Source organism: Brachyistius frenatus, unplaced genomic scaffold (genome assembly GCF_029030835.1).
Source record: "Brachyistius frenatus isolate BFR_SWC_R1_liver_20210118 unplaced genomic scaffold, ASM2903083v1 Contig_137, whole genome shotgun sequence".
Classification (NCBI taxonomy): Eukaryota; Metazoa; Chordata; class Actinopteri; family Embiotocidae; genus Brachyistius; species Brachyistius frenatus.
Window position 1 is genome coordinate 902,942 of NW_027210736.1, and position 23,777 is coordinate 926,718.

General features: G+C 42.3%; 3 protein-coding genes across 3 annotated transcripts; all 3 read left to right on the forward strand.

Annotated features, from left to right (window-relative positions):
* Positions 1–17: 17 nt before the first annotated feature.
* On the forward strand, positions 18–1,660 carry glrx3 (glutaredoxin 3). The gene has a single exon (XM_069714983.1). It carries the CDS (start codon positions 85–87, stop codon positions 1,063–1,065), a length of 981 nt encoding a protein of 326 aa, XP_069571084.1. The 5' UTR covers positions 18–84; the 3' UTR covers positions 1,066–1,660.
* A 1,385-nt stretch (positions 1,661–3,045) lies between these two features.
* On the forward strand, positions 3,046–6,580 carry apom (apolipoprotein M). The gene is made up of 7 exons (XM_069715004.1): positions 3,046–3,215; positions 4,276–4,415; positions 5,063–5,133; positions 5,625–5,759; positions 6,138–6,236; positions 6,339–6,366; positions 6,472–6,580. Exons 1-6 carry the CDS (start codon positions 3,102–3,104, stop codon positions 6,350–6,352), a joined length of 573 nt encoding a protein of 190 aa, XP_069571105.1. The 5' UTR covers positions 3,046–3,101; the 3' UTR covers positions 6,353–6,366; positions 6,472–6,580.
* Positions 6,581–10,258: 3,678 nt separating this feature from the next.
* On the forward strand, positions 10,259–17,200 carry lta (lymphotoxin alpha (TNF superfamily, member 1)). Its single transcript, XM_069715033.1, has 6 exons — positions 10,259–10,304; positions 11,754–11,877; positions 13,005–13,047; positions 13,153–13,185; positions 13,319–13,345; positions 16,494–17,200. Exons 1-6 carry the CDS (start codon positions 10,267–10,269, stop codon positions 16,835–16,837), a joined length of 609 nt encoding a protein of 202 aa, XP_069571134.1. The 5' UTR covers positions 10,259–10,266; the 3' UTR covers positions 16,838–17,200.
* Positions 17,201–23,777: the final 6,577 nt, after the last annotated feature.

A 23,777-nucleotide genomic window follows, 5' to 3' on the forward strand; every position in this document is an offset into this window, starting at 1 on the left:
CAGAAGCTAACCGGGCAAACACGGATGTGACGTCAGAGCGGCACCGGAACACGGGACAGAGAGGGCGGGGCAAACAAAAGGAAAATGGCGAATCTCGTGGAGGCGACGAGTCAACAACAGTTTGAGGGTTTGTTGGCGGAAGCCGGGAAGCGGCTCACCGTGGTGCACTTCCAGGCTCCGTGGGCTCCTCAGTGCGGCCTGATGAACGACGCCATGGCCGAGCTGGCCAAGGAGCACGCGCAGGCCACGTTCGTGAAGCTGGAGGCGGAAGCGGTGCCGGAGGTGTCGGAGAGGTACGACGTCTCGTCGGTGCCCACCTTCCTCTTCTTCGCGGGGGGGCAGAAGGTGGACCGGCTGGACGGGGCCCACGTCCCGGAGCTGACCAAGAAGGTGCAGCGGCTGGCGGTGGCCGGGAGTCCCGCCGCAGGAGGATCCGGACCGGCGGGAGGCGACCTGAACCAGCGGCTGAAGAAGCTGGTGAACGCGGCGCCCTGCGTGCTCTTCATGAAGGGAGCTCCTCCGGAGCCGCGCTGCGGCTTCAGCCGGCAGGTCGTCGCGCTGCTGAAGGAGCACAACGTCCAGTTCAGCAGCTTCGACGTCCTGTCGGACGACGAGGTCCGGCAGGGCCTGAAGGTGTACTCCAACTGGCCCACCTACCCGCAGCTGTACGCCAACGGGGAGCTGGTGGGGGGGGTGGACATCGTGAAGGAGCTGGCCGAGTCCGGGGAGCTGGAGAACACCTGCCCGCGGGCCGTCCCCCTGGAGCACCGGCTGAAGGCCGTCATCAACCGGAGCCCCGTGATGCTGTTCATGAAGGGCGACAAGGAGGCGGCGCGCTGCGGCTTCAGCCGGCAGATCCTGGAGGTCCTGGACGGAACCGGGCTGGACTACGACACGTTTGACATCCTGCAGGACGAGGAGGTCCGGCAGGGCCTGAAGACTTACTCCAACTGGCCCACCTACCCGCAGCTGTACGTGAAGGGGGAGCTGGTCGGAGGGTTGGACATCGTGAAGGAGCTGAAGGAGAGCGGAGACCTGGCCTCGGTGCTGAGGGGGGAGGCCTAGGGGGAGAGGAGGCTACTGAGCATGCGCAGACCGGCTGACCTGCGAGAGGAGCCGGGGGAGGAAAATAATCAGATTATTATTTTAGACAAAATATTGATATTCTAATTAACATGAAGCTGCGGTGAGGATTTACTTCCGGTGTTCGTCCTGATTCTGAAGAGTTAACCCGCTCCGATCCGTTGGCTGGTTCTGGTTCTGGTTCTGGTTCTGGTTCCAGACTTTTCACTGACTTTTCCGGGTCACGTCTCTCCTTCTCCTTCCAGCTCCTCGGTCCGAGTTAGAAAACTTTTCACCTCCTCACACATTCACCAGTTTGAATTATTAGAACAAAACTCTGCTGCACTTATTGTTCATCATTATGTGATTAAAGATGATAAAAACGAGATGTTGTTGTTGTTGTTGTGTTTTGGAGCTGCGTGTATAAAAACTAAGATCAGTGGAAGAAGAAGTAAAAAATCCTACTGAAGTAAAAGTAGGAAAACGTAGTGAAAGTATTTCTGTAAAAGTGCTGCTTTGACTTGATTCCTGATTATTTGTGACATCATCAGATTATTAATAGTGCAGCATCAGTTGTGTGAGTTTCTGGATCATTTGAATTTGTTTTTTTAAATTAAACCACGTGAGAAGTTTTAGCAGGAAAAAAAAATAATTTTCCATTCTTGAGTTTTTTTTTCCTGCCGTTTCAAAAGCTCGGCTAAATCATTGTGGAGAGCATTAAAACTACCGAAATCACTTCTATCCTTTCTGGGAAAGTTTCACACAGATAGGGTTATAATAATAAAAGTCAGAAAATGATTTAAATTTGCATATTTCTTAAATGAAAAACCATCAAATATGCTCAGCGGAGGACCTAAAACTTCAACCAAGGTGGTGTCAAATCTTCATCTGAAAAAGTAACTGAAGCTGTCAGATAAAAGTGGTCGAGTAGAAAGAACAGTGTTTACTTTCTGAGATGACAATCACATGGAAAATAGTGCAGGTGAAGTACAAGTTGAAAAACTACAAAAAGTTACATTCACTTTCCACTGTTGGTAAATAAAAAGGAAAGAATTATTATTGTTATTATTATTATTATTATTATTTGTGTGGATTTGCTTGAACCATAAATCCAGGAACAAAGTCTGGCTGCAGTTCAACTGATGAAATCTGACAGGTAAAAAAACCCACTTAAGATGTGACTGGAGAAGTTCAGACAACATGCTTTGCTCTCTGGCTCCCCCTTGTGGAAGTAAGTGTAAACACAATCATAATAAACCTACATTAGACCTGAAAAAGCCTTCACTGATTAATCAATCAGCCAATTAAAAATATTATTATAATTAAGTCTGGGGTTTTTTTTATAACTGATTTTAGGCTCTTTAATGTGAATATTTTTGCTGGATTTTTATGATATTAAACTAAATATCTTTAGGTTTCAGACTGTTTACATTATTTTTCTATTTTATGAAGCAAAAGTTGACTCGATTAATCGACTGAAATGACATGTTTGCGTGTTCTCTTGCAGTTCTGTCCCCCACAAACAGCTTCAAACGTGTAGTTAATGATTTCCAGCGGTGAGTGTTGACAGAAAGCGTGGGGGGAGATGGGATGTCTTCTGTCAGAACAAACAAATTAGAAATTATTTTTAAGTGCTTTCTTTTAAAAAGGGAGCTCGTGGTTGCAACTTGTTAGTTTCGGCATTGCAACCCACTTTGTTGATGGGACTTTAAAGAATAAAACAAAAACACCACCACCACCTCCTACATGGCGGTGACTCATTCAGAGAGAGTTTCTGAGATGGGTTTTTCTCCTCTCAGAATATACCATGACTCATTTTCACTATAAATATGTTCAATCCTAAAAGCCCAGGCTTTACATTAAAGGACACAGCCACCCCGTTTTAAAAACACGAGTCGTCCCTTTAAGAGCAGGGATACTTGCAGGCCGACAGGTTTAATGATTGACAGACACCCACGCTCCCCCGCGGTTACCTCACACGTGTTCACCGGGTCTAATCAGGACATTTTTGAGATCAGGTGCATCAACAGACTGCAGTGATGTTTCCTGAAGTTTGGTCCTGTGTTCTGTATTCATTGGGTTTGTTGCATCAGGCCATCGTTCCCTGCTCGTATCCGGAGCAGCTGCACGTGAACACGGTCGACCGTCAGCAGGTGAGAAGCAAAACGAAACGGAGATTTTCTGCTTCGTAAAAAAAAGGTACTTCACATCGCAGCTTTGATTTTGCCGGGAAAACAGAGCTAATACTAAATGTGTCTTTATTATGCAAGAAAAAAATTAAAGTTGTGAGCAAATTTTTTGCACTGCAATTAGAAATCGGATTTGTAAGTTAAAAAAAAAGAAAAGAACTGAGAATACAGTCCCGCCCACCGACAGCTGTAACCTGACTGCACCACAGGCCTGTCAATCAAACAGACACGCCCCTCAAAACAGGTCTTCTTGAATCTTCTTTTCTAATGAATGAGGGATTATTTTCAGATGGACCTCCAGAAAACTAAGAAGAAGGAGTGACTTTAGCTAACAACACCGAGATAACTGATGGACACATTTTATTCACTTTGGATTTGATGAGAGAAGTTGAATGGGAGTCTATGGAGCCGGAGGCTTTTTGGAGCCGACCTCTAGTGGCACTCTGTGGTATTGCAGCTGAAGACACTTCTGGATCAGAACCATTTTACAGACCTGAAGCTACGAACTCTTTTAGAAACAGTCTGCGACAGCCATACTGTGTGGCTCCAACTCAATCCACCAATAGAAACTCCAGTCTCCAGCATATGTCCCGCCCACTTCATCAAACTGAACTTGCAAAGACTTTTTGGATTCGCAATCAAAAAGTCAAGTTTCAAAAGCTAAATTCAGAATTCTGTGACCAAAACTAACAAAACTGTACGAGCAAATGTGTTTGCAATGCAAATAATGTTATTCTCAGTTTCATTTAATTTTACTTACAAATTGTATTTTTGATTTGCAGTCTGTATTTTTATTTTGGGGCTTGCATATTAAAGACACAAAAACACCATCATTTTACCGTTGACACAGTTTACTCTGGTTAAGTGTCTGTGGTGTTTCACAGCTCCTGCAGATGCAAACTGATTTACTGAGATAAATACCCTCTCCACCCCCTCTGTGCTTTCCATCGGTGGTCTTTCTATCTCCGTAAACAGCTTCCGCCCATGCAGCGTCTCACGGCCTCTCTGCTCGCCTCTGTTTCAGTATCTGGGGACATGGTACTTTAAAGCAGCAGTCAGTCGCAAAGAGGACGAGATCAGGACGTTCAGAGCGCTGGACAACACGTTGTTCACGATGGAGGAGACGGACAAAGACACGCTGCTGCTGACCGGAGACATGCGCATGTGAGGCAGCAAATTTACACAGATAGATGGACGTAAAAGACAGTTTAAAGGAGCATTCACACACACACACACACACACACACACACACACACACACACACACACACACACACACACACACACACACACACACACACACACACACACACACACACACACACACACACACACACACACACACACACACACACACTGTGCTTCTGATAACAGATCTTAGTATTGTAATTTTCTTTGAGTCTTGAGCCTAAGCTGAAAAGTTGAGAAGGAAAATGTCTCTTTGATGCGACTGCTAACGGCTCTGATACCTAAATATGTCAAGAGGTCAGAAGCACAAAAAAAGAAGCCTGGAGCCCCTTTTTTAATCTTTAAAAAATGGAGTATAAACTTTTAAAAAATCAAACATAAAATGGACATCCACATATGAAACTGCTTTACAGCATTTTTTTTCTTTTAAAACGAGAGCCTGTCATAAGAACCACAAAACAAGAAAACCCGACATTATAAATAGAAACTAGAAAAGGGGAAGTGACATTTAGAAAGTTTAAATGCATGTTTCAAAAATGAAACTCATGATGTCGTGTTTATCCTGCAGATTCCTTTCTGACGCTGCTTCCTGGTTTTCTTTTGTTTGTTACATATTTTTCCTAGCGGGGACGACTGCGTAAAACAGACGTGGACTTATCGCATTCATCCCGACAGGGAAGATTTGGAACTGGAAGGTAACGACAGGACCTCAAAAAGGGGATCGATAGATGTGCACTTTTTTTTATGAGGAGAATTTTGTGCCAGTGTTTAAATAGAAAAACAACCCGACACCCCCTAAAACATCACTCAGAGATCTCCCAGAACTGTATTGTTACCAGGTGGGGGGGGGGGGGGCAGAGTGTCTCTAATGGACCATCAGTAACACAAATACTCACCACTGACATTACATTTGGTGAATGTTCACCTTTTAAAAACGTTATATTATCCTTCTCAGTGTTTATTCTTTAATACAGGCAGGAAACTCTATTTTCTGAAAAATTCCAGCCGGACTTTTGAAAATAAAAATGTGCCAAAACTGTCGTGAATGGCCCGTTACCGACCGGTGAAGTTCAGCTGCTCTGCTGGATGTTAACATCGGGACATCCTCTCCCTCCTCTCCCCCCTCTCCCCCCTCTCACCTCTGGGTTCTGCTGCTGGTGTCTCCTGGTGGGTTTTTGTGATGCAGGAAGGCCGCAGCGCAGGAACCTGCTCTTTAACGGCACGTGGGCCGACTGCTCCGAGTGCATCATTTTCCAGGAAGTAGAACCGGCGCTGAACGAGTCGGGCTCGGAGGACTCCCTCAACAGATTCATGCTGTATGGTAAGCTGCCTTTGGCTGTAGTTTAGTGAGTTATCTCTGATTGGCTGTAGTTTAGCGAGTTATCTCTGATTGGCTGTAGTTTAGCGAGTTATCTCTGATTGGCTGTAGTTTAGCGAGTTATCTCTGATTGGCTGTAGTTTAGTGAGTTATCTAACTGATATAGTTTGCTCAGTTAGCTTTCTGATTAGTTGTAGTTTAGTCAGTTAGGTCTCGGATTAGCCGTAGTTTCCACTGGTCCCCCCTTTAACCTTTAACCTTTGACCTACTGAGCTACCGGTCAGGGAATTCTCGTGTTAAATATGTGTTTAAACACTTTCAGAAAGGGTGATTTAAACAGACACGCAACCTTTTTCTGTTAATTGTTTTTCCCCCGTCAAGCTCGTCGTAGTGACGTCAGCTCGGAGGTGGTGAGAACATTTCTGGAAAACTCGGCGTGTAATATGCTGAAGGCCAGCGTCACACTACCGCAGGAGAAAGGTCGGTTGTTTGGATAAATCTCTTTCTTTTTGGAGAAAATGACACTTCTGAATCGGCCGTTGTTTCCTCTGCGATGTCTGACGAGTATATCTGTGTTTACAGCGTTTTGCAAATAATCATTAACACCGAGGTACGAACAAATATTAAAATTTGGTTCATCTTAAAGACTTTTCATTCTTAACTATGTTTTGCTGTTGCTGATTGAAATTACACTGCAGTCTCTTGGCTCTTACAGGCTGACGCTGGATCTGTGGCTGTCCTCAATTATAATAAGATCATTACGTGTTTTCTCTGTAACAGTGACACAAATAAAAGCAAAAACACATTCGTCCTCCGTCAGGAAATGTGTCGCCTGATTTGTTTTGTCAAAAAATATAATTGTGCAATGAAAAGTGATGGTTACCGCAGTGTTGTTTTGATTGCATCAAAACCCAGAACACCTGTCGCTTTCAGTCTAAAACGACACACCTGCTGTTGCTCAGGGGAAAAAAAAGAAAAACACACTTTGATGGGCGAAGCTCTGCCCACATCCACCCAGCAGAAACCACTGGAATTCCCATGATGCCGCTGAACAGAAATACCTGTTCGCACCACTTGAATAAACTGCTACTGTATGTTTTCATTCAATGTTTCATCATCAACACCAACTTTCTTGCTGCAGTTTTTCCGGGGAAAAACGTGACTGACGACATCATTTCAGTCCGAATGAACAGAACCAGAAAAACGAGGCGAGCAAATATGTTTGTGTTTGTGCTGTCGTCACCACGGCAACCAGCATCACATATTTCTGTCAGTGAACGGCGGCAGGTAACTTACTAACACACTTATTGGTGAGGTGATGCTGCCGGTTGGAAACGCTTCGGCGAAATCGGTGCCAAACACGACAGACAGAAAAATACAGAAAGCAGAAGTTTGATTTTCTACTTTAAAGTTGTCGGACTGGTTATAGACTTCTGCTCAACGGGCTTTGACTTGATGTGTCAGTGGACTGTGGACAGATCCTTTACTTTAGTAAGAAAAAAAAGACCTAAAATTCTCTACTATTATAAGCGAATTAAAGTAGCGATAAGCATTTTGGAGTAGAGCTAGTTTATTTAAATCTGAAGCTTTGTGAGATGATTAATGGAAACAATCAAAAACACCTTTGTTTCACCAATTAACTTTGGTTTTGTTCAAATGTTTTGGGCTAATTAAGTGTTAATTGGTAGCAGCGGTGGATCTGACCGATCTGATTGGAAACCCGACGATACTACGTCCCGCCCACCGATAGCTGTAACCTGTCAATCAAACAGACACGTCCCCAAAACAGTTTTTTTTTATTTTTTATTTTTATCTTCTTTTCTAATGAATGAGGGATTATTTTCAGATGGACCTCTTTTTTAATTTTTCAGACCCAGAAGCTGCGAACACTTTTATATCCAGTCCGTGGTTTTGTCGGCTTCAACAAGAAATTGCAGCACAGAAATGTGAAACTATGTTTGAGGTTATTTAGAAAGAGAACCTGTAACTGTAAAATGAGGCAGTTAAAAATCTGTGTTTATTTTTAACAAGAAACTATCAGCAGATTTTTGACTCCCAACAACAACAACAAAAAAGGTCGGGTTACAAACGCATTATGTAATGAGCATGATTTCATACTGAAGTGCAGCAGTGCCTCGATGTATCGGACCACAAAAGTAGAACTGTGATCACATCAGAACAAACCGACAGCAGCGCTGTGGGTCGGTGATATAATGTTCTCATTTTGACTCCCGGTGGCCTCAAACTAAACAGATGTGGGTTTCTGCGGTTGCGTCTCAGGGTTTTATTCCCTGGAGACGCATTGCTCTCACAGGTGAGGGAGGGGACGGCACCCGCCCGCCCACCTCCATCCTGTTTGTTTGTCGTGTGTGTGAGTGAGGGAAAGTGTGTGTGTGTGTGTGTGTGTCTGTACAGGAGAGAGTTGTTGACCTTTACATAATCCAGGAGAACACAGACATGGCTGCTGGGGATGTCCCATGGAGCACGAAACCAAAACCAGTGAAGAGAAATGGATCGTCTCCGGCTTTCACTGCACTCTTCAAAACACACTTTCACTACTGTTTTCATGCCAACAATTCTCATCCTCATGTCTGCGTTTCTATTCAAATGCTTTAACTTTGTTCCTCTTCCTCCTACAATCAGTTCAAAACTGAATTACAGCAATAAATACTAGAAATTTGATCTTAGAAATGTGTTTATTTACTAAACTCAGACTCAAAATGGTCACAAGTGACTAATAAGGGATCTACAACAGATTTATGAATGTGTACATTCATTTCTGATTATTTTTGGGGACTCACAAATGTGTGCTCAGATTCACACTCAAATACCAACCGACTTTAACGCATACAAATTATTATATTTTACCAGGAAGTCCCACTGAGATCCAAAATCCAAAAATCCAAATCCAAAATGGCGACCTGGCCGCGTTACCCGTCATACAAACTCAAAACGTATCAAAATGAACGACAAAGCGTGAAATAGACACGCACGTCCACGGCGGCAGAACGTGAGATAGACACGCTTTCTCACGTGTATGTAACATACACACCAACTATAGGTATTTATTAACAGGTTATTAAATTTGGACCACGTTACATTTGCGTGTGAACCTTTGAGAACCTTTTCGGCTCCCGAACAAACCTGTAAACACGTGCTGCGTTTAAGTGCTGGTGGAAAACTGGGACATCTGAACATTTATTGAATTTGTGCACAGTTTCAAAGTGGAAAAATAGTTTTCTAAAAAAGACAGAATAACTCATCACCCCTCGATTAGAACACTTTTTCTTTTTTTTTCTTTTTTACCAACTGTGTACTTTGTTACATCTGTAATCAAATAATACAAATGTTTTATGACACCTGAATAAACGTATGTGTGTTAAAATTGTTTGGTATTTTTGTGTGGATGGAATCCCACTTTTGTGAATCTTATTTTTCATTTGTCGATTGTTTAATTCACATTTGAATTATTAATGTAGTCCCCCAGTCAGACTCCTGCTGAAGGTCAGGTTTTGGTTCGAGGTCAGAAAAGGTTGTGGGTTCAGTTAAATGCTGACAAACACATTCGACTGTTGAGTTGAAATGGACTTTTTAAAACCACAGAGAGATGAGAGAAACTGATATTATACTTCAAGAGTATTTTCTTTGCCGCAAAGAAAAGGAAACAGGATTTCAGTAAAGAAAGCAGAATAAAAGATTTGTCCTTCTGGGCAAAAATGATTTTCACAGTTTATCTGAAGATGAACAGAGACTCCAGCAGTTCCCCGGTTTTATTCTAAAACGACTGGATCGAACTCGATGTGTTTAACTCATGTAAGCTTTGGAAATATATTTTTACAAAGAACGAGGATTGTGATTTTTGCCCTCCGTCCTTCACACTGAAAGCTCATTAACTCCTTGGAGACCAACAGGCTTCTATTTTGTTAAATTCCACCAGAAAAAACTCCACAAATTCAGTCAGTAATAAAAAAAATAAACAACTTTAGGAGAATAAAACAACACAATAAATCTCTTAGGTCCTGTAGAGTTACTTCTGCTCATCGCAGGTCGGATGGTGTGAAAGAAAAAGTCCCTGTCATGTCTGTTTGGGTGTTAGTGACCTATAAACGTGAGAAATCATAAACCGCCCACAACAAACACAAACGTGTGGCTGAGGAAGCCCCAGCGCAGACGCCTGAAACGCCTGAAACGCCTGAAACGCCTGAAACGCCTGAAATGCCTGAAACGCCTGAAACGCCTGAAACGCCTGAAACGCCTGAAACTTCTTATTCTGAATTTAAATATTTTCTTTTCTTGAGGGAAACGGAGCGGACTTTTGGGTTTCACCACCAATCTGATCAGAGTTTCAGAGCAAAGCTGCCGTGCTGCTGTAATACACAGAACCCACTACAAGGGGGGCCCGCCCACCCCGCAGCTTCCCTCCTCCCTCCTCCTCCTCTCATCATCTTCATGACAGGCTCCTGTAAAAGGGAAAGCCCTGCATGCCATGTCTGTCAGACAGAAGCAGCACATGAATTTGGATAGCCAGAGTGTCACAACACACAACGGGTGAGTCCACATGTATTTTTAGTTCCTCTCTTTTTTTTACAATCCTGTGATTTTCTCTCTTGGCTTCTGTGTCTTGTTGTTGTTGTTTTTTTTAACTTGGTGGTCTGTGGTTGCTGCTGTGATGCTGAAATTCCCAAAATTATGAAAGTTTTTATATTTTTGAGGATCTGATTTTTACCGACATGTTTTTGCAAAAAAAAAAAAAATTACCAAACAAACAAACTGATCTCCAAAGGTCAAATTTAATTTATTTTCACAGTTTAGTTAAAATGTGAGTTAATAATACATGTTTTGGATTATAGATGGATTTCTTTTGATTTTATAGTTAATAACTGGCATTTTGAGTAATTAAACTATTAGGATGTGAATTAGAGTTATATTTTAGATGGATGCAGTCCCTTATTATTAAAATGACTCCTTTAAAATTAGGCCCAGTGTTAGTTGGAGATATTTTCTTTCATAATTTATCATATGTTTGAGCCCACATAACGACACAGCTGATTTGAACCTGCACCTCGTCCTTTCACTGTCAATAACCTGCAGAACATGTTAAAGGTTTGGAGTTTGACTGACAGACACACACACACACACACACACACACACACACACACACACACACACACACACACACACACACACACACACACACACACACACACACACACACACACACACACACACACACACACACACACACACACACACACACTAGGGGGTCAGTGGCATTTTAGCAAACCAGTTATGAGTTTCATTTCTAATGTCACGAGACCACAAACACATCGCTGACCACATGAAAAAAAAGAGAAAAACTCCCCTTAAGGTGAAATCCCAGAGCTGAGGGGACATTTACCCATAATTCAGTGGGCACAAAGAAGCCACTCTCTCCTTGTGTGTGGTCGACTCTGTGGTTGAAAACATTTGTCTAAAAATTATGACACAGTGAAAGTTTATCACCAGTGAAAAGAGGATCATTTATATCAGATGTTCTCAAACTTTTCAGACCACGTACCACGACTGTACGTACCAAAGCAAATTTACCAAACCAGATTTCCAAAAGTAACACTTGCCAGGTGAATAAAATACCCTGATTTAACCACCAACAGAAAATCAAAGCAAACAGTAACCAGTCTTGCTCGAAGCGGTGCCACTCGGTGGCTAAACTGCCATCTGACTCCTTTACCGGGTTCAGCTGTGATTCCACTCAGTAAACTTCAAACAAAAAAATCGACGTCCGAATACGACCAACTTCAGCGTAATGCTGTTAGACGTGACGTCACCATGCGGACAAAGTGTTATTTAAAAAAGCATTTTTTTTTATCATTGCTGAGAAAGAAATAAAGGATAAAAAAAACAGGAAAAATTTGTTATCAGTTTAAATGGATTTTTTTTGTTCAGATTAAAACTTCTCTAAGATAAATTGAAACTAGTGTGTATTTGTGTGTTTGACAGAATGGAGAGTCAGTCGCGGTGCTCTTATAAGTACCTGCTGCTACAGGTGTGGTGCGCTCTCCTCACCGTGTCCATAGTGGTGATGGCTCGACTGCTCGCTTCAATAGAACTGAAGTCCACGGAGGTGAGCACACCTGCGACAAAGGGGGCGAAGGTAACGTTCAGAGTCACCTGTTACAGTCAGTGTTAATGCAGCCTGTCAGATTTATTACGTAGGTTTCACATGAATGAGTGTCTGTAACACCGTAATTGTTAAACGATATATTATATAAATTAGCTCTATAAACAAAAAGCAAAATAAATAAAGCTATAAAATCAGCTCCACTTTACTTTTCTGCCCTTAATTAAGTTCAGTTTGTCACTTGAAGTCAAAGTCATGACACCCAGTTTGTGTCTCTAGGCAGCAGCAACATCATCGTTGACGTGATTTAGCACATAGTTTGTTTATAAAAATGTCTGAAAAATGAAGCCGATGTTAAAGTGCCTTAAAGTGTGATACCACTGGCGGCCACGAGGGGGCTGGTTCCAATAAAACTCTCTGTCTCCTATAGACTCAAAAAGCATCAAGTTCTTTCCTGAAATACAGATTCCCCTGAAACTAAGAATCATTGCGTTACCTCAGAACGAGTCCTTCATATCTACACAGGAGCGGGTCCTCTTCCACAGAGCCGCCATGTTGGATTGCCATGTTTCTATACGGTAGCCCAGAAGGGACAAAACCAACAAACCAAATACCGGCTCTGAAGGGGGGCTTTTAAGTTGTTGGTTTTTGTTTTTTATCACGGCTGCCATAGATTCTCTTAAACGCTCGGAAGGGGAGGTGATGTTCAGTTGACTGCAATCTGCGACCTCACCACTAGGGGGCTCTAAATCTTCCACACTGCTCCAGGGATTATGATGATTTTATTAGACGGTGGTAATAAAGTCAAATTTCCAACCTCTGATCCATAGAGCTCAGGGTTGTTCATGTTGTCCTCCCAGTTTTTGATTCACTGAGTGAATTTCTGGATTCTGTCGTACAGATGTTCCCTTAACTACGTCCACTAGCTGAAAAACTAGTAGTTCCCCACTTTAAATCTGGAAATGGGACTTTTATTATGTTTAAATTTGTTGGGTTGACAGAGATTCTTTGAAATCAGAAAATCCCTCCAAAATGACAGTTTAACTGTTTTAGAAAATATGAAATCTGTATTTTTGCATCAATGATACAACAAAGTAGCAGATATGATGACGTTTTTATTTCTTCTTCAGGACAGAGTCTCGACACTGAAGCCAGACAATGTCCCTCCAACAGGTACATCACCTGGAAGTCTAATTTAGAATTAACATACTAATTATGTCTTATAAGTATCTGAATAAAAAGATGCCACATTGACCTAATTTAACTTTTCTTTTCCAGTCAACAGCATCGTGGCTCCCTTAAAGGCAGTGGGTGAGTGATCTCTTTTATTTTTTTTACTGAATAACAATTACATCACTAATAATAACCGAGTGTGAACTGTACAGTGAACTTTTCCACAGTTGTTGTATCAGCTGCTAACGTTCTGAATTATGCTGTTTTTCAGGAACGTCGTACATCCAGCTCAAACACGGTGAGTGAAACACTTCCTCTTCTGGGTAACGTTCACATTCCTGTCGTCGCTTCTTCTTCTGTGGTGGTGATAATTATCATCATCAAAGAGCATCATATTGTCAAGTAGTAGAGTGCGACTCGTGTTTTTCTTATTAGCGTTAGCAGAGCGTTTTATTCTTCCACCTTATATGTTACTCATGTTTTATTTTAACGTAAACTGGTCAAACATAAAAAAAAGAAGTAAAAAAAAAAAAAAAAAGATGCCAGGCTGAGATACTTCTAATGATTGCACAAACAACAATCAGATTTAAAGAGTGAGGACGAACTTTTCTCGATGTTATTTCACACCATCGTTCAAGCAGAGAAATTGTTTGTATAAAAGAGACAGAAATTTTACTTTTTTTTGCCTGAAAAAGCTCCTAAACGTTTCTCTTCTCGTATCGATTTTCACATCAAAAGATCGATATCCAAACTCAGTAATTTAGACTCAACAGGAAAAGAAACTACATAAACCCCCAGAATCTGTCTGGATGAGAGAGGGACTACTTTTCCTTCTGCCTGCAAACTAAACAGCTCAACGTTGATTATTTCAAAATCTATTGATCGATTTATATTCTAAATGTTATTTATTGATTTAATTTCAACATAGCATTCTAAATATATAACAGCAAGTAACCTGTTAGTTCCTCTTCTACAGCAGCTACGGTGTGCTTTGAGAGGCTGCAGTTTACAAAGTGTATCAGCGATTTCAGCCCACTTCCTGTCCTCGGTATCAGATTGGCGATCAGTGACATCGCACACCACTACGCTGCTGCATTAAAATCTTCCACTCGACACCCACAGACGCCAACAAGTTCAGACGTGTTTGGTCCCGTAGCCGCCGAGAGTCATTCTGAGAAACGTAGGAAGCGTTTAAGTCTGAAGGGGAAGTGGGCGCATTGACGAGTAAATAACAACACAATGCTGAATCGCAATTCTTCAGCTGACTGAGGCGGATTTAATTAAGTCTATTTTTGGGCCGTGTGATGACAATTTTTTTTTTTGCCAAAGCTACAACCCCTGTTTCCAAAAAAGCTTTGACGATCTGTACAAATGTAAATGAAAACAGATTGTGATGATTTGCAATCCGTATCTGAATGAAAATAGAACAAAGGACACACTGGTTTCTGGAAGTGTTCCTGAGCCCATGCAGTGATTTTCACCACAGAATTGAGTTTTTCAGCGTTGTCCCTTGTGTGCCGAGGTTTCTCCAGATTCTCTGAATCTTTAAATGGTGGTGAACTTCTCCCCAGCTTCACTGCTGAGACTCTGCCTCTCTGAAATGATCTTATAATACCCAATCACGTTACTGATCTGTTGCCATGGTAAGCTGATTAGTTGTGAGACGTTCCACCAGGTGTTTTTTTTTTTCAGTATTACACAACTTTTCCAGTCTTTTGTTGCTCCTGTCCCAACATTTTTTTGAGACATGTTGCTGGCATCAAATTTAAAATGAGCATATATTTTTCTTATAAAATTATAAAAACTTCTGTTTTAACATTTAATATGTTGGCTTTGGTTTATTTTCAATTTAACATGGCTTTACATGGTTTTCAAGTCATCGTATTCTGTTTTTATTTAAGCCATGTTCTATAAAGTGTCTTAACTTTTTTGGAAACAGGTTGATAGAATTTTTTTTTATAGTTTTACACAAGAAATTCCTACATTTCTGTATTTGTCCTGTTTTTTTTCATCTCTAGATTAACCTCTTAAATTCAAGGCGAGTTTTTTAAAAATTTCCACGTCTCCAATTTCCCCAATAACAACTCCACCAGTGAGAGCCAAAGAGGAACAACTTTGGGCTTTGGTTTGTGATCGGTATCATCAGACCAGAGATATTTAAAAATAACCAGCAAAAAAACCATAAATTTTTTACTCACTAGTATATTTGTCAATCTTCTACTGAACACCGATTATATGAGAGATAACGTACACCACATTCCCAGAGCCGCTGCTCAGACAGAGATATGCAGCCTTGTCTTGTTTCCAGTCTCACTGTGTTTCTCCCACACTGCTGCCTCTTTTTTTTCCCTGTGAAGTGGCTCCCCACGACCACAACGAACCTCGAAGCTGAGCTGCAAATGTTGGCTACACTGAGTGAAGGCGTAATTACAGCCCACAGGAACAGACGCCGTATCATCAGTCTGTCAGAGGGCGCTCAGACTGCGAACTGGAAGGAAATTAAATGGAAGATAAACTGTGTTTATGCGGTGTATTTATTCAACATGTGATGATACCGCATCATCTGAAAAAAAACCTATTTGTTTTGTGAATTCAGTTTTTCAAGTAATTAGCCTCGATCAAAATTAAGGGAAATCTGTCAAATACGTTTTAAATTAAAAGAAAAAAAATTACCAAAACGGGAGGAATCCAAGTGTTAGACTTGTCAGACTGTGTGCTTTAGAAGTGCTTTAAAGTGCTATACTACTGAGGGCCACTAGGGGCTGTCTCCAAAAAAGTCATTAAATGTTTTCCACAAGTCATCACGGTATCATTAGATAAAGTCATTTCTTCTGATCAGTGTTTTGGTGGTCTTTCTGAAAATAATTCCATCGTTAATTCGATTTTAGGCCTCAAAAACTACGCTTGGGGGCGTGTCTGTTTGGTTACCGCTCTAGGTGGGCGGGGCATCGTGTCCTTGGGTTCCAAACAAGCGGCAACCAGCAGTGACATCACCACGTTGGTTTGAGAACATTATGAAGCCTCCAATTCAGATTCTTTCCGTCACCATCTTTGCTAGTTCGGAGCAGTTTGGAGCAGGAAGTGACCATATTTGGACGAGCTGGAAACACTTTTTTTTAAGCTTATTCTCTAATTAATGAAGGATTATTTTCAGATGGACCTCCAGAAAACTAAGAAGAAGGAGTGACTTTAGCTAACAACACCGAGATAACTGATGGACACATTTTATTCACTTTGGATTTGATGAGAGAAGTTGAATGGGAGTCTATGGAGCCGGAGGCTTTTTGGAGCCGACCTCTAGTGGCACTCGGAGGTATTGCAGCTTTAAGGCACTTCTGCATCGGAACCATTTTTCAGACCTGGAAGCTACGAACACTTTTTATAATTTATGATTGAATTGGATTTTAAGGTAGTTGAATGACTAAAGGAAAGTTTTTCTCCTGCAGTTCAGAACTCCTGGCAAGAAGATCACAGGTGCCCCTTCTGCTCCCTCGTCCTGCATAACAACTCCATCCACTGCAAGAAGAACGGCCTCTACTTCATCTATGCTCAGGTCACCTTCGGAAAGCAGCCAATTAAGAATCAGTCCAAATCCGTGATTCTGAAAAGGAACGCCTCGGTCGGTAAAGAGCAGAGGAAGCTGGTCGAGGGAAACTTCCCGAACACGACGGAGAGCTCCGTGTGGGTCGCCAAGATCGTCAAACTGGTGGAGGGAGACAGCTTCAGCTTGGACATCTTGGACAATGTTCGATGGGACAACACATTCTGGGGCGCCTATCAGCTGCATTAGCGCTCGCAGGCACCGGTTGGACTGATGTGTGTGTTTTTTTGTGTGTAGGCCGATATTCTTTCAACCAAAATGTTCGACTGGATTTTGTTCTAATATTTTAAGAAAACAACAAATTTCATGTAAAAAAAACAAAAAAATCCCTGATATTTAACGATGATCAACAACCAATAAAGACGATTAAAAACAGAAAACACTAAAATACAAAAAACTAAAAGTGAAACTGTCAACAAAAAAAGGCCACATCTTCAGAATAAATTCAAACCACTCATGCCTTTAAAGTGAATGTAAACGGTGACTGTCTGGATCGTGAACATGTATTGTGTAAGTTATGAAAATGGAATATTATATGTGATTACAAGGAGGTAATAAATGCTGTTTTAATTAAAGTCTCTTGAGCCGACTGTTTTTTTGTTTTAAACTGCGCGATCTGCTGTCTGACCACACGGCGGCGCCACCTCCCACCGAACCCCAGGTGGGAGTGAGAGCCTCTGCATGCAGATCATATCACAAGTGTTGTGAAATTTAATCTCATGGGTTGTAACCACGGCGATATTTAATATTTTAAACGTTGTGTTGAGCAACAGGTGCAAAACAGGAAGCCGCAAATTTGATGCAACATCAGTTCCTCTTTACAACCTCGTGTGTGTGAAGCTCACGGTGACCTCTGACCTCTGACCCTTCCTCTCCTTGGCTCTCATTAGTCATTAATGAATGTTTCTGTCTATATTTTCAGATTTTTCTTGATTGCTGTTAGTCAGTTATGGAGCGTTGGCGATGCACATGCTGCTTCCACTTCTTATTTTATTTTATTTGTGGAAAACCGTTCGAACATAAGAGATGAGATGTTTCTTTGTGGATCTGACCTCAGATCTGCACACCAAACCAAAACCTCTGAGCCCGAGGAGAGTTTCTGAAAACGTCCACCTGAAACTCAACAGTAAGTTCCTGTGTGTTCACGTGAGACCTGAGAAACTCCAGCAGGTCGACATTTTTACTTCTACCCGATTAAAATTGTGAATAACAGCCGTGAAACAACGAGGGAGTCGATAATAACGACGTTATCGAACCTCTAAATTCTCTCCACTGCAGCTCGAATCGATGCAGCAGAAACAAAACAACAAATGCTGCATCTCATCTATTCTAACGAAGCTGTCAATCACTCTGGATTTATATCTCAGCGATAGGCAGCAGGTTGTAGCACCAAGCACCACGTGGTTGGCTTCTAAATGAGTCACTCAGCTTCAAACGTGAAATATGTGACGGGACGTATTTACAGGAAACATCTTCTGACATACTCTCGGTCCTCCAGGTGAAAGTCTGGTGTTGACAGTCTGACAACTGGCGAACAAACAGCTAACAATGCTAACAAACAGCTAATTCAGCTAAATAACAGCTAAACTGAAGTTAACAAACAGCTAACAAGGAGCTCATTTTGCTAAAAGAAAAAAATTTAAAAAAAAGACAGCTACATTTAAGTTAGTAAAAAAAGCTAACAATGCTAACAACCAGCTAACAACCAGTTAATTTGACAAAAGATGAAAACTGCCTGTTCAATGCTTATTATAGCACATTAACTCCCTCTTGATGTGTTTCTGTTTCCAGCTGAAGCAGCAGCTGTGCAGGAGAATTCATCTTCACACACGGACGGGAGCGTTTCTGCTTCTATGTGAAACGCAGCCCGCCGGTGAAGCCGACGGGAACGACGAGGCCGACAGGAACACAAAGGAGGAGCGGAACAAAGGAAGCAGTGTTGTACGAGTGTTTGAGGAAGTGGGCAGCCTGACGCACCTGTCGGAGGTGATGTCATCGCTGCAGCCCTGATTCTGAAGGTGTCGGGGGGTTTGGGCCGCGTCACAGAGAGACAACTCAACGCAGCTTATAAAGAAACTTTTACTGCGATCGTCAGGACGTCCAGCAGCGGCTCAGTCCTTATTTTTCTGCCTTCGTGAGGTTCAGTTTTGAATTTTTAGGCCGAGAAGGTGAGGACGGTTTGGACAGTTGTGAGAGCTGCTTTAATTTAGGAGTTAATGCAGAAGTGCTGCAATACCAGCGAGTGCCACTAGAGGTCGGCTCCAAAAAGCCTCCGGCTCCATAGACTCCCATTCAACTTCTCTCATCAAATCCAAAGTGAATAAAATGTGTCCATCAGTTCTCTCGGTGTTGTTAGCTAAAGTCACTCCTTCTTCTTAGTTTTCTGGAGGTCCATCTGAAAATAATCCCTCATTCATTAGAAAAGAAGATTCAAAAAGCTGTAAGTGGGCGGGGCATATTGCCCTCTGGGTTTCCTCCCTGGCTCCAAATCAAATATAGTCACTTCCTGCTTTCAAAATAAATCCGAACTCGAAGCTTCAGAACGGCAGCTCGCAAACTATTTTTTTTGTTTCTTCAGGAAAAATTCTTTTCACTTTGTCAAAGCACAAAAAATTAAGCTTTTATGAATGAAATGTTATTTTTCTAAAACGACTGTCAAAGTTGACTTTGTGTCTCTTCCAGTTACGTTCTTAGTCCTTGTAGGTGACTTCTTTTTGTGTTTTATTTATAATTATAATTTTTACAAAATTCCAATGTTCTTTTATGTTTATAACTTTATGTAACAAAACCTAGTTTGGGAAATGAAGCCTTTGCTTTGACTGCTTTTACATGCCGACACTCTTTTCTTACAGCAAAAAAACAAAAAAAAAGAATGTTGCACGGGGCTGGAAAGACATTTGGAGATGTTTTCGCTTTAATTAATAAAGTATATTTTAATTTAAACATACTCTATTACAAGATACAAATTTGTAATTATTCTTAAGTAGAGAAATATTATGAACAAAATGCTCAGATTAAAATACTTTATCATACTAATGATTTATTATTAGTGCAGGAGTTTCGTGGGTTCAGGTGAAAAAGGTCACTTCCTCACACATTACTCACACTTCCTACTTCATGCATGGCAACATCAGATTATTTGATCTGTTTAGATTGCGTGTTTACATCCTATGAGATAACATCATAAAATGCCCCTCATCACTTCCTTCCGGTGATTACATCCCTCGGATGTTCCTCACATGATGCACTTACTGTTTTCAGGCCGACCCTTTTTTATTCTTGTGTGTACGTTTTGGTTTGTTTTTTCGTCGTAGCTTCGGCCACATGTCGCGCGTTCGTGTCGAATCAGCTGTTCATCATGTGATAGTGTAAAAAGTTTTAGAGAGTTCAGGAGTAGGAAGAAGAACTGCGGACAAAGTGACGCTATAATTTCAGCCACACTTTCGTTTTTTTTTTTTCCTGCGACTGCAGAGATCGATAAACAGGAAGCGATGACCTGAAGATTAAGAGAAGCAGGACCAGGACAATCTGAAAAGTGTCCGCCTCCTTCAATGTGTACTGTTTGAGTGTCTTATAGGAAAAACTACAAATTAAAAGATCAGGGGTAACTTCTGAAAAAACACCAGCAGCAGATGTGAAACCGAGGAGGATGTTCAGCGAGGCGTGAAAACGTTGGTTAAAGTCAAACTTTACTGAACGTCTGAGTCACATTAAATACGCACCGCATCTCCCGAGAACACGTTTTCATCGTGCTGGAGTCAGATTGCCCACTCAGAGGTCCAACATTTACATAATTACACTTTATTCCAGGTGGGTTTATTTCACATTAAAGGTCCCGCACTGTATACATTTCTTTTTGTGATTATAAAGCAGGTCAAGGTGCAATAAATTCAGTGAAAAAGTGTGCGAGTGCACAGTTTTGCAGGGAAATACACAACCTGTGTTCAGAAACGAGGCCATTTGGACTTCCTCAAAGCTTGTGATGTCACAAACTCAGGCTGATGTCATATGTAAAGTCGGACTGACCCACAGACACATTCATGGAAACACAGCAGAATTATCCTCTACGATGTGTCAAAGTTGTGTTTACGGCGTGTTACGCTGCCCCCGGTGGCCAAAATAATAACAACCTGCTTTAAAAGCCTTCCCGAAGGAGTCTTTTAACAACGATGAAAACTCATCACAGAAGGTCGACATCTGGGCCGCCACGTCATTAAACGTCATCCGGTGAGCCGATAAGAGCAGACGACGAGTCAACGATCGGTGTGACAACAACCGCCACCGAGCATTCTGGGTAAAAGCCAGACCAGGAAGTCAGGCAGATGTCAACAATTAGAGACAGTTACAGAGAATCTGTCCGTCACCTCGACGTCTTCCAGATAAGTTCCTCTGACCTCAGGGAGTGTGTGTGTGTGTGTGTGTGTGTGTGTGTGTGTGTGTGTGTGTGTGTGTGTGTGTGTGTGTGTGTGTGTGTGTGTGTGTGTGTGTGTGTGCATGTTTGTGTGTGTAAAAACTAGTTTAAATTGTTGTTTTAAACACACACACACACACACACACACACACACACACACACACACACACACACACACACACACACACACACACACACACACACACACACACACACACACACACACAGACACACACAGACAGTGTCCTGCACCTCCTCTAATATTTATTAAACTGATCTTGAAGTAATTTCTACTTCTAAACCCAACAAATCTACTTCTAACCTTGATTAAATATATCTGATCTTTATTAAATATATCTATATATATATCTATAAAAGCTGATCAGCTTTAAATTTTTTAACTATGCTCCAGACACAGATGGGGGGGAGGGAGGAAGGGAGGTGGGGGCGGGGGGGAATTGATCGTAAGTGAAGCGTTACTTCTTGTCAGAGTTTGTAGGCCACCAGATGACACAGTCTGAGGCAGCAGTGGAAGAGGAAGCCACCCTGCAGCTGTGGTTGAACCTGACGGTGACCTGGTTTATTCCCTCTGAGCCCACACAGCAACCTGAAGGAGGGAACCATGACACCTCCCTCCCCCCTCCTCCCTTCTTCCTTCCTCCTCCCATCCTCTCCTGCTCTGAGGTAATCTGTGCCGGCTCGGCTGCGTGTGATGACCACACAATCCTGGGATTTCATGATGCAATCCAGCAGCAAAATCAACCAAGAACAAAAGGGGGCCTTTGCAAAGCACTGCAGATACGGCGAGGGGGGAGTCAAGCGGCGAGGGGGGAGTCAAGCGGCGAGGGGAATGTGTCACCGGCCGATCGGCAGCGGGCTGACGGAGATCAGGAAGGTGGGGAAGGAAAAGGCCACGGAGATATGAAGCCTTTATTTCCCAGGTCTGTGAAAAGAACGGTTTGTTTTAGAGTTTGTGAGTCACTTACCTCTCTCTCTCTCTCTCTCTCTCTCTCTCTCTCTCTCTCTCTCTCTCTCTCTCTCTCTCTCTCTCTCTCTCTCTCTCTCTCTCTCTCTCTCTCTCTCTCTCTCTCTCTCTCTCTCTCTCTCTCTCTCTCTCTCTCTCTCTCTCTCTCTCTCTCTCTCTCTCTCTCTCTCTCTCTCTCTCTCTCTCTCTCTCTCTCTCTCTCTCTCTCTCTCTCTCTCTCTCTCTCTCTCTCTCTCTCTCTCTCTCTCTCTCTCTCTCTCTCTCTCTCTCTCTCTCTCTCTCTCTCTCTCTCTCTCTCTCTCTCTCTTAGATGACCTCTGATCGGGAAAACCTGGAAACAATCTGCCGACGGGGATAAATCATGTCTACAGTTTACATATATCAGTGTCCTTGAGGTCAGCACTGAAGGTGATTTCTTTCTTTCAGAGGAGATTCTCCTCATTATCCTTCAGGGAAATTTGGCAGCTGGTCAATCACATGTATGTCCTTCACTCTGTTCACCCACACTGGCAGGCTCCCTTTTATATCAGGTCTTGGTTATCTCTTGTATGAGAGGAGATCACAACACGACCATAAAGACACGGAAAATGATCACAACAGCAAAAGGATGACCACAAAGACACAAGAAACCACAGAAAAAAAAGAAGGAAATTCAGCATAAAGAGACCAAAAAAACCTCCAATAAAGAAGCAGAATGACCATAAAGAGACTTAAAATGACCACAAGATGTAAAACCTCCAATAAAGAAGCCACATGATCACAAAAAGACAGAAAACCACTAAAATGACCAGAAAGAGAAGCAAAACCTCAAGAAAAGGAGCAAAAGGACCACAAGAAAGATAAAATGACTTCATCTCACATCTTAAATATTTCTCAAGGTTAAACTCTCCTGAACTGTGTTTGTGTTTCCATACGAAGACGTCTTGCCCAACAGCAGAAGGTTGTGGAGTGACGAGTGTGTATTCGCCCACACGGTCTCCAACACGCTTCACAGCTGATTCAAGTCCTCATACCAAAGTGTTCATGTGAGTCGTGTTGTTTTCCTCCAGAAGTTAGTTTAGATTTGTATTTTGCTGTAACACGAAGAGAACGAACGTCTTACGGACGCGTTCTGGAGCTGATGCGGATCGTTGCTTTGAGCTTCCTGTGCAGGCTGAGCTCAGCGGATATCAACGGCCTCATCCGGTGAATCTTATGAATAATCGAGAGGTGGCGGGTGAGACAGCAGGAGGAACTGTAAACACGTAATGTGTGTGTGTGTGTGTGTGTGTGTGTGTGTGTGTGTGTGTGTGTGTGTGTGTGTGTGTGTGTAATGTGGGTGCTTATGATGTTGGTGACAATGACATCATCCAGTAGCATCTTGTGGTCGGTTTGTGTTTGCATGCTGGAATGAAACAGTCGAAGAGGTGACATTTCACAAACAACACACACACACAAACACACACACACACACACACACACACACACACACACACACACACACACACACACACACACACACACACACACACACACACACACACACACACACACACACACACACACACACACACACACACACACACACACACACACACTCTGCCCCCGTCAGGCTGCAGGGGTCAGAGTGGATATACGTAAGGTCACAGTGACCTTTGACCCCTGACATCTAATCTGTTCATCCTTGAGTCCCAGTGAACATATGATCCAAGTTTAAGGACATTTCCTGAAGGATTTTCTGAGACGTACGAACC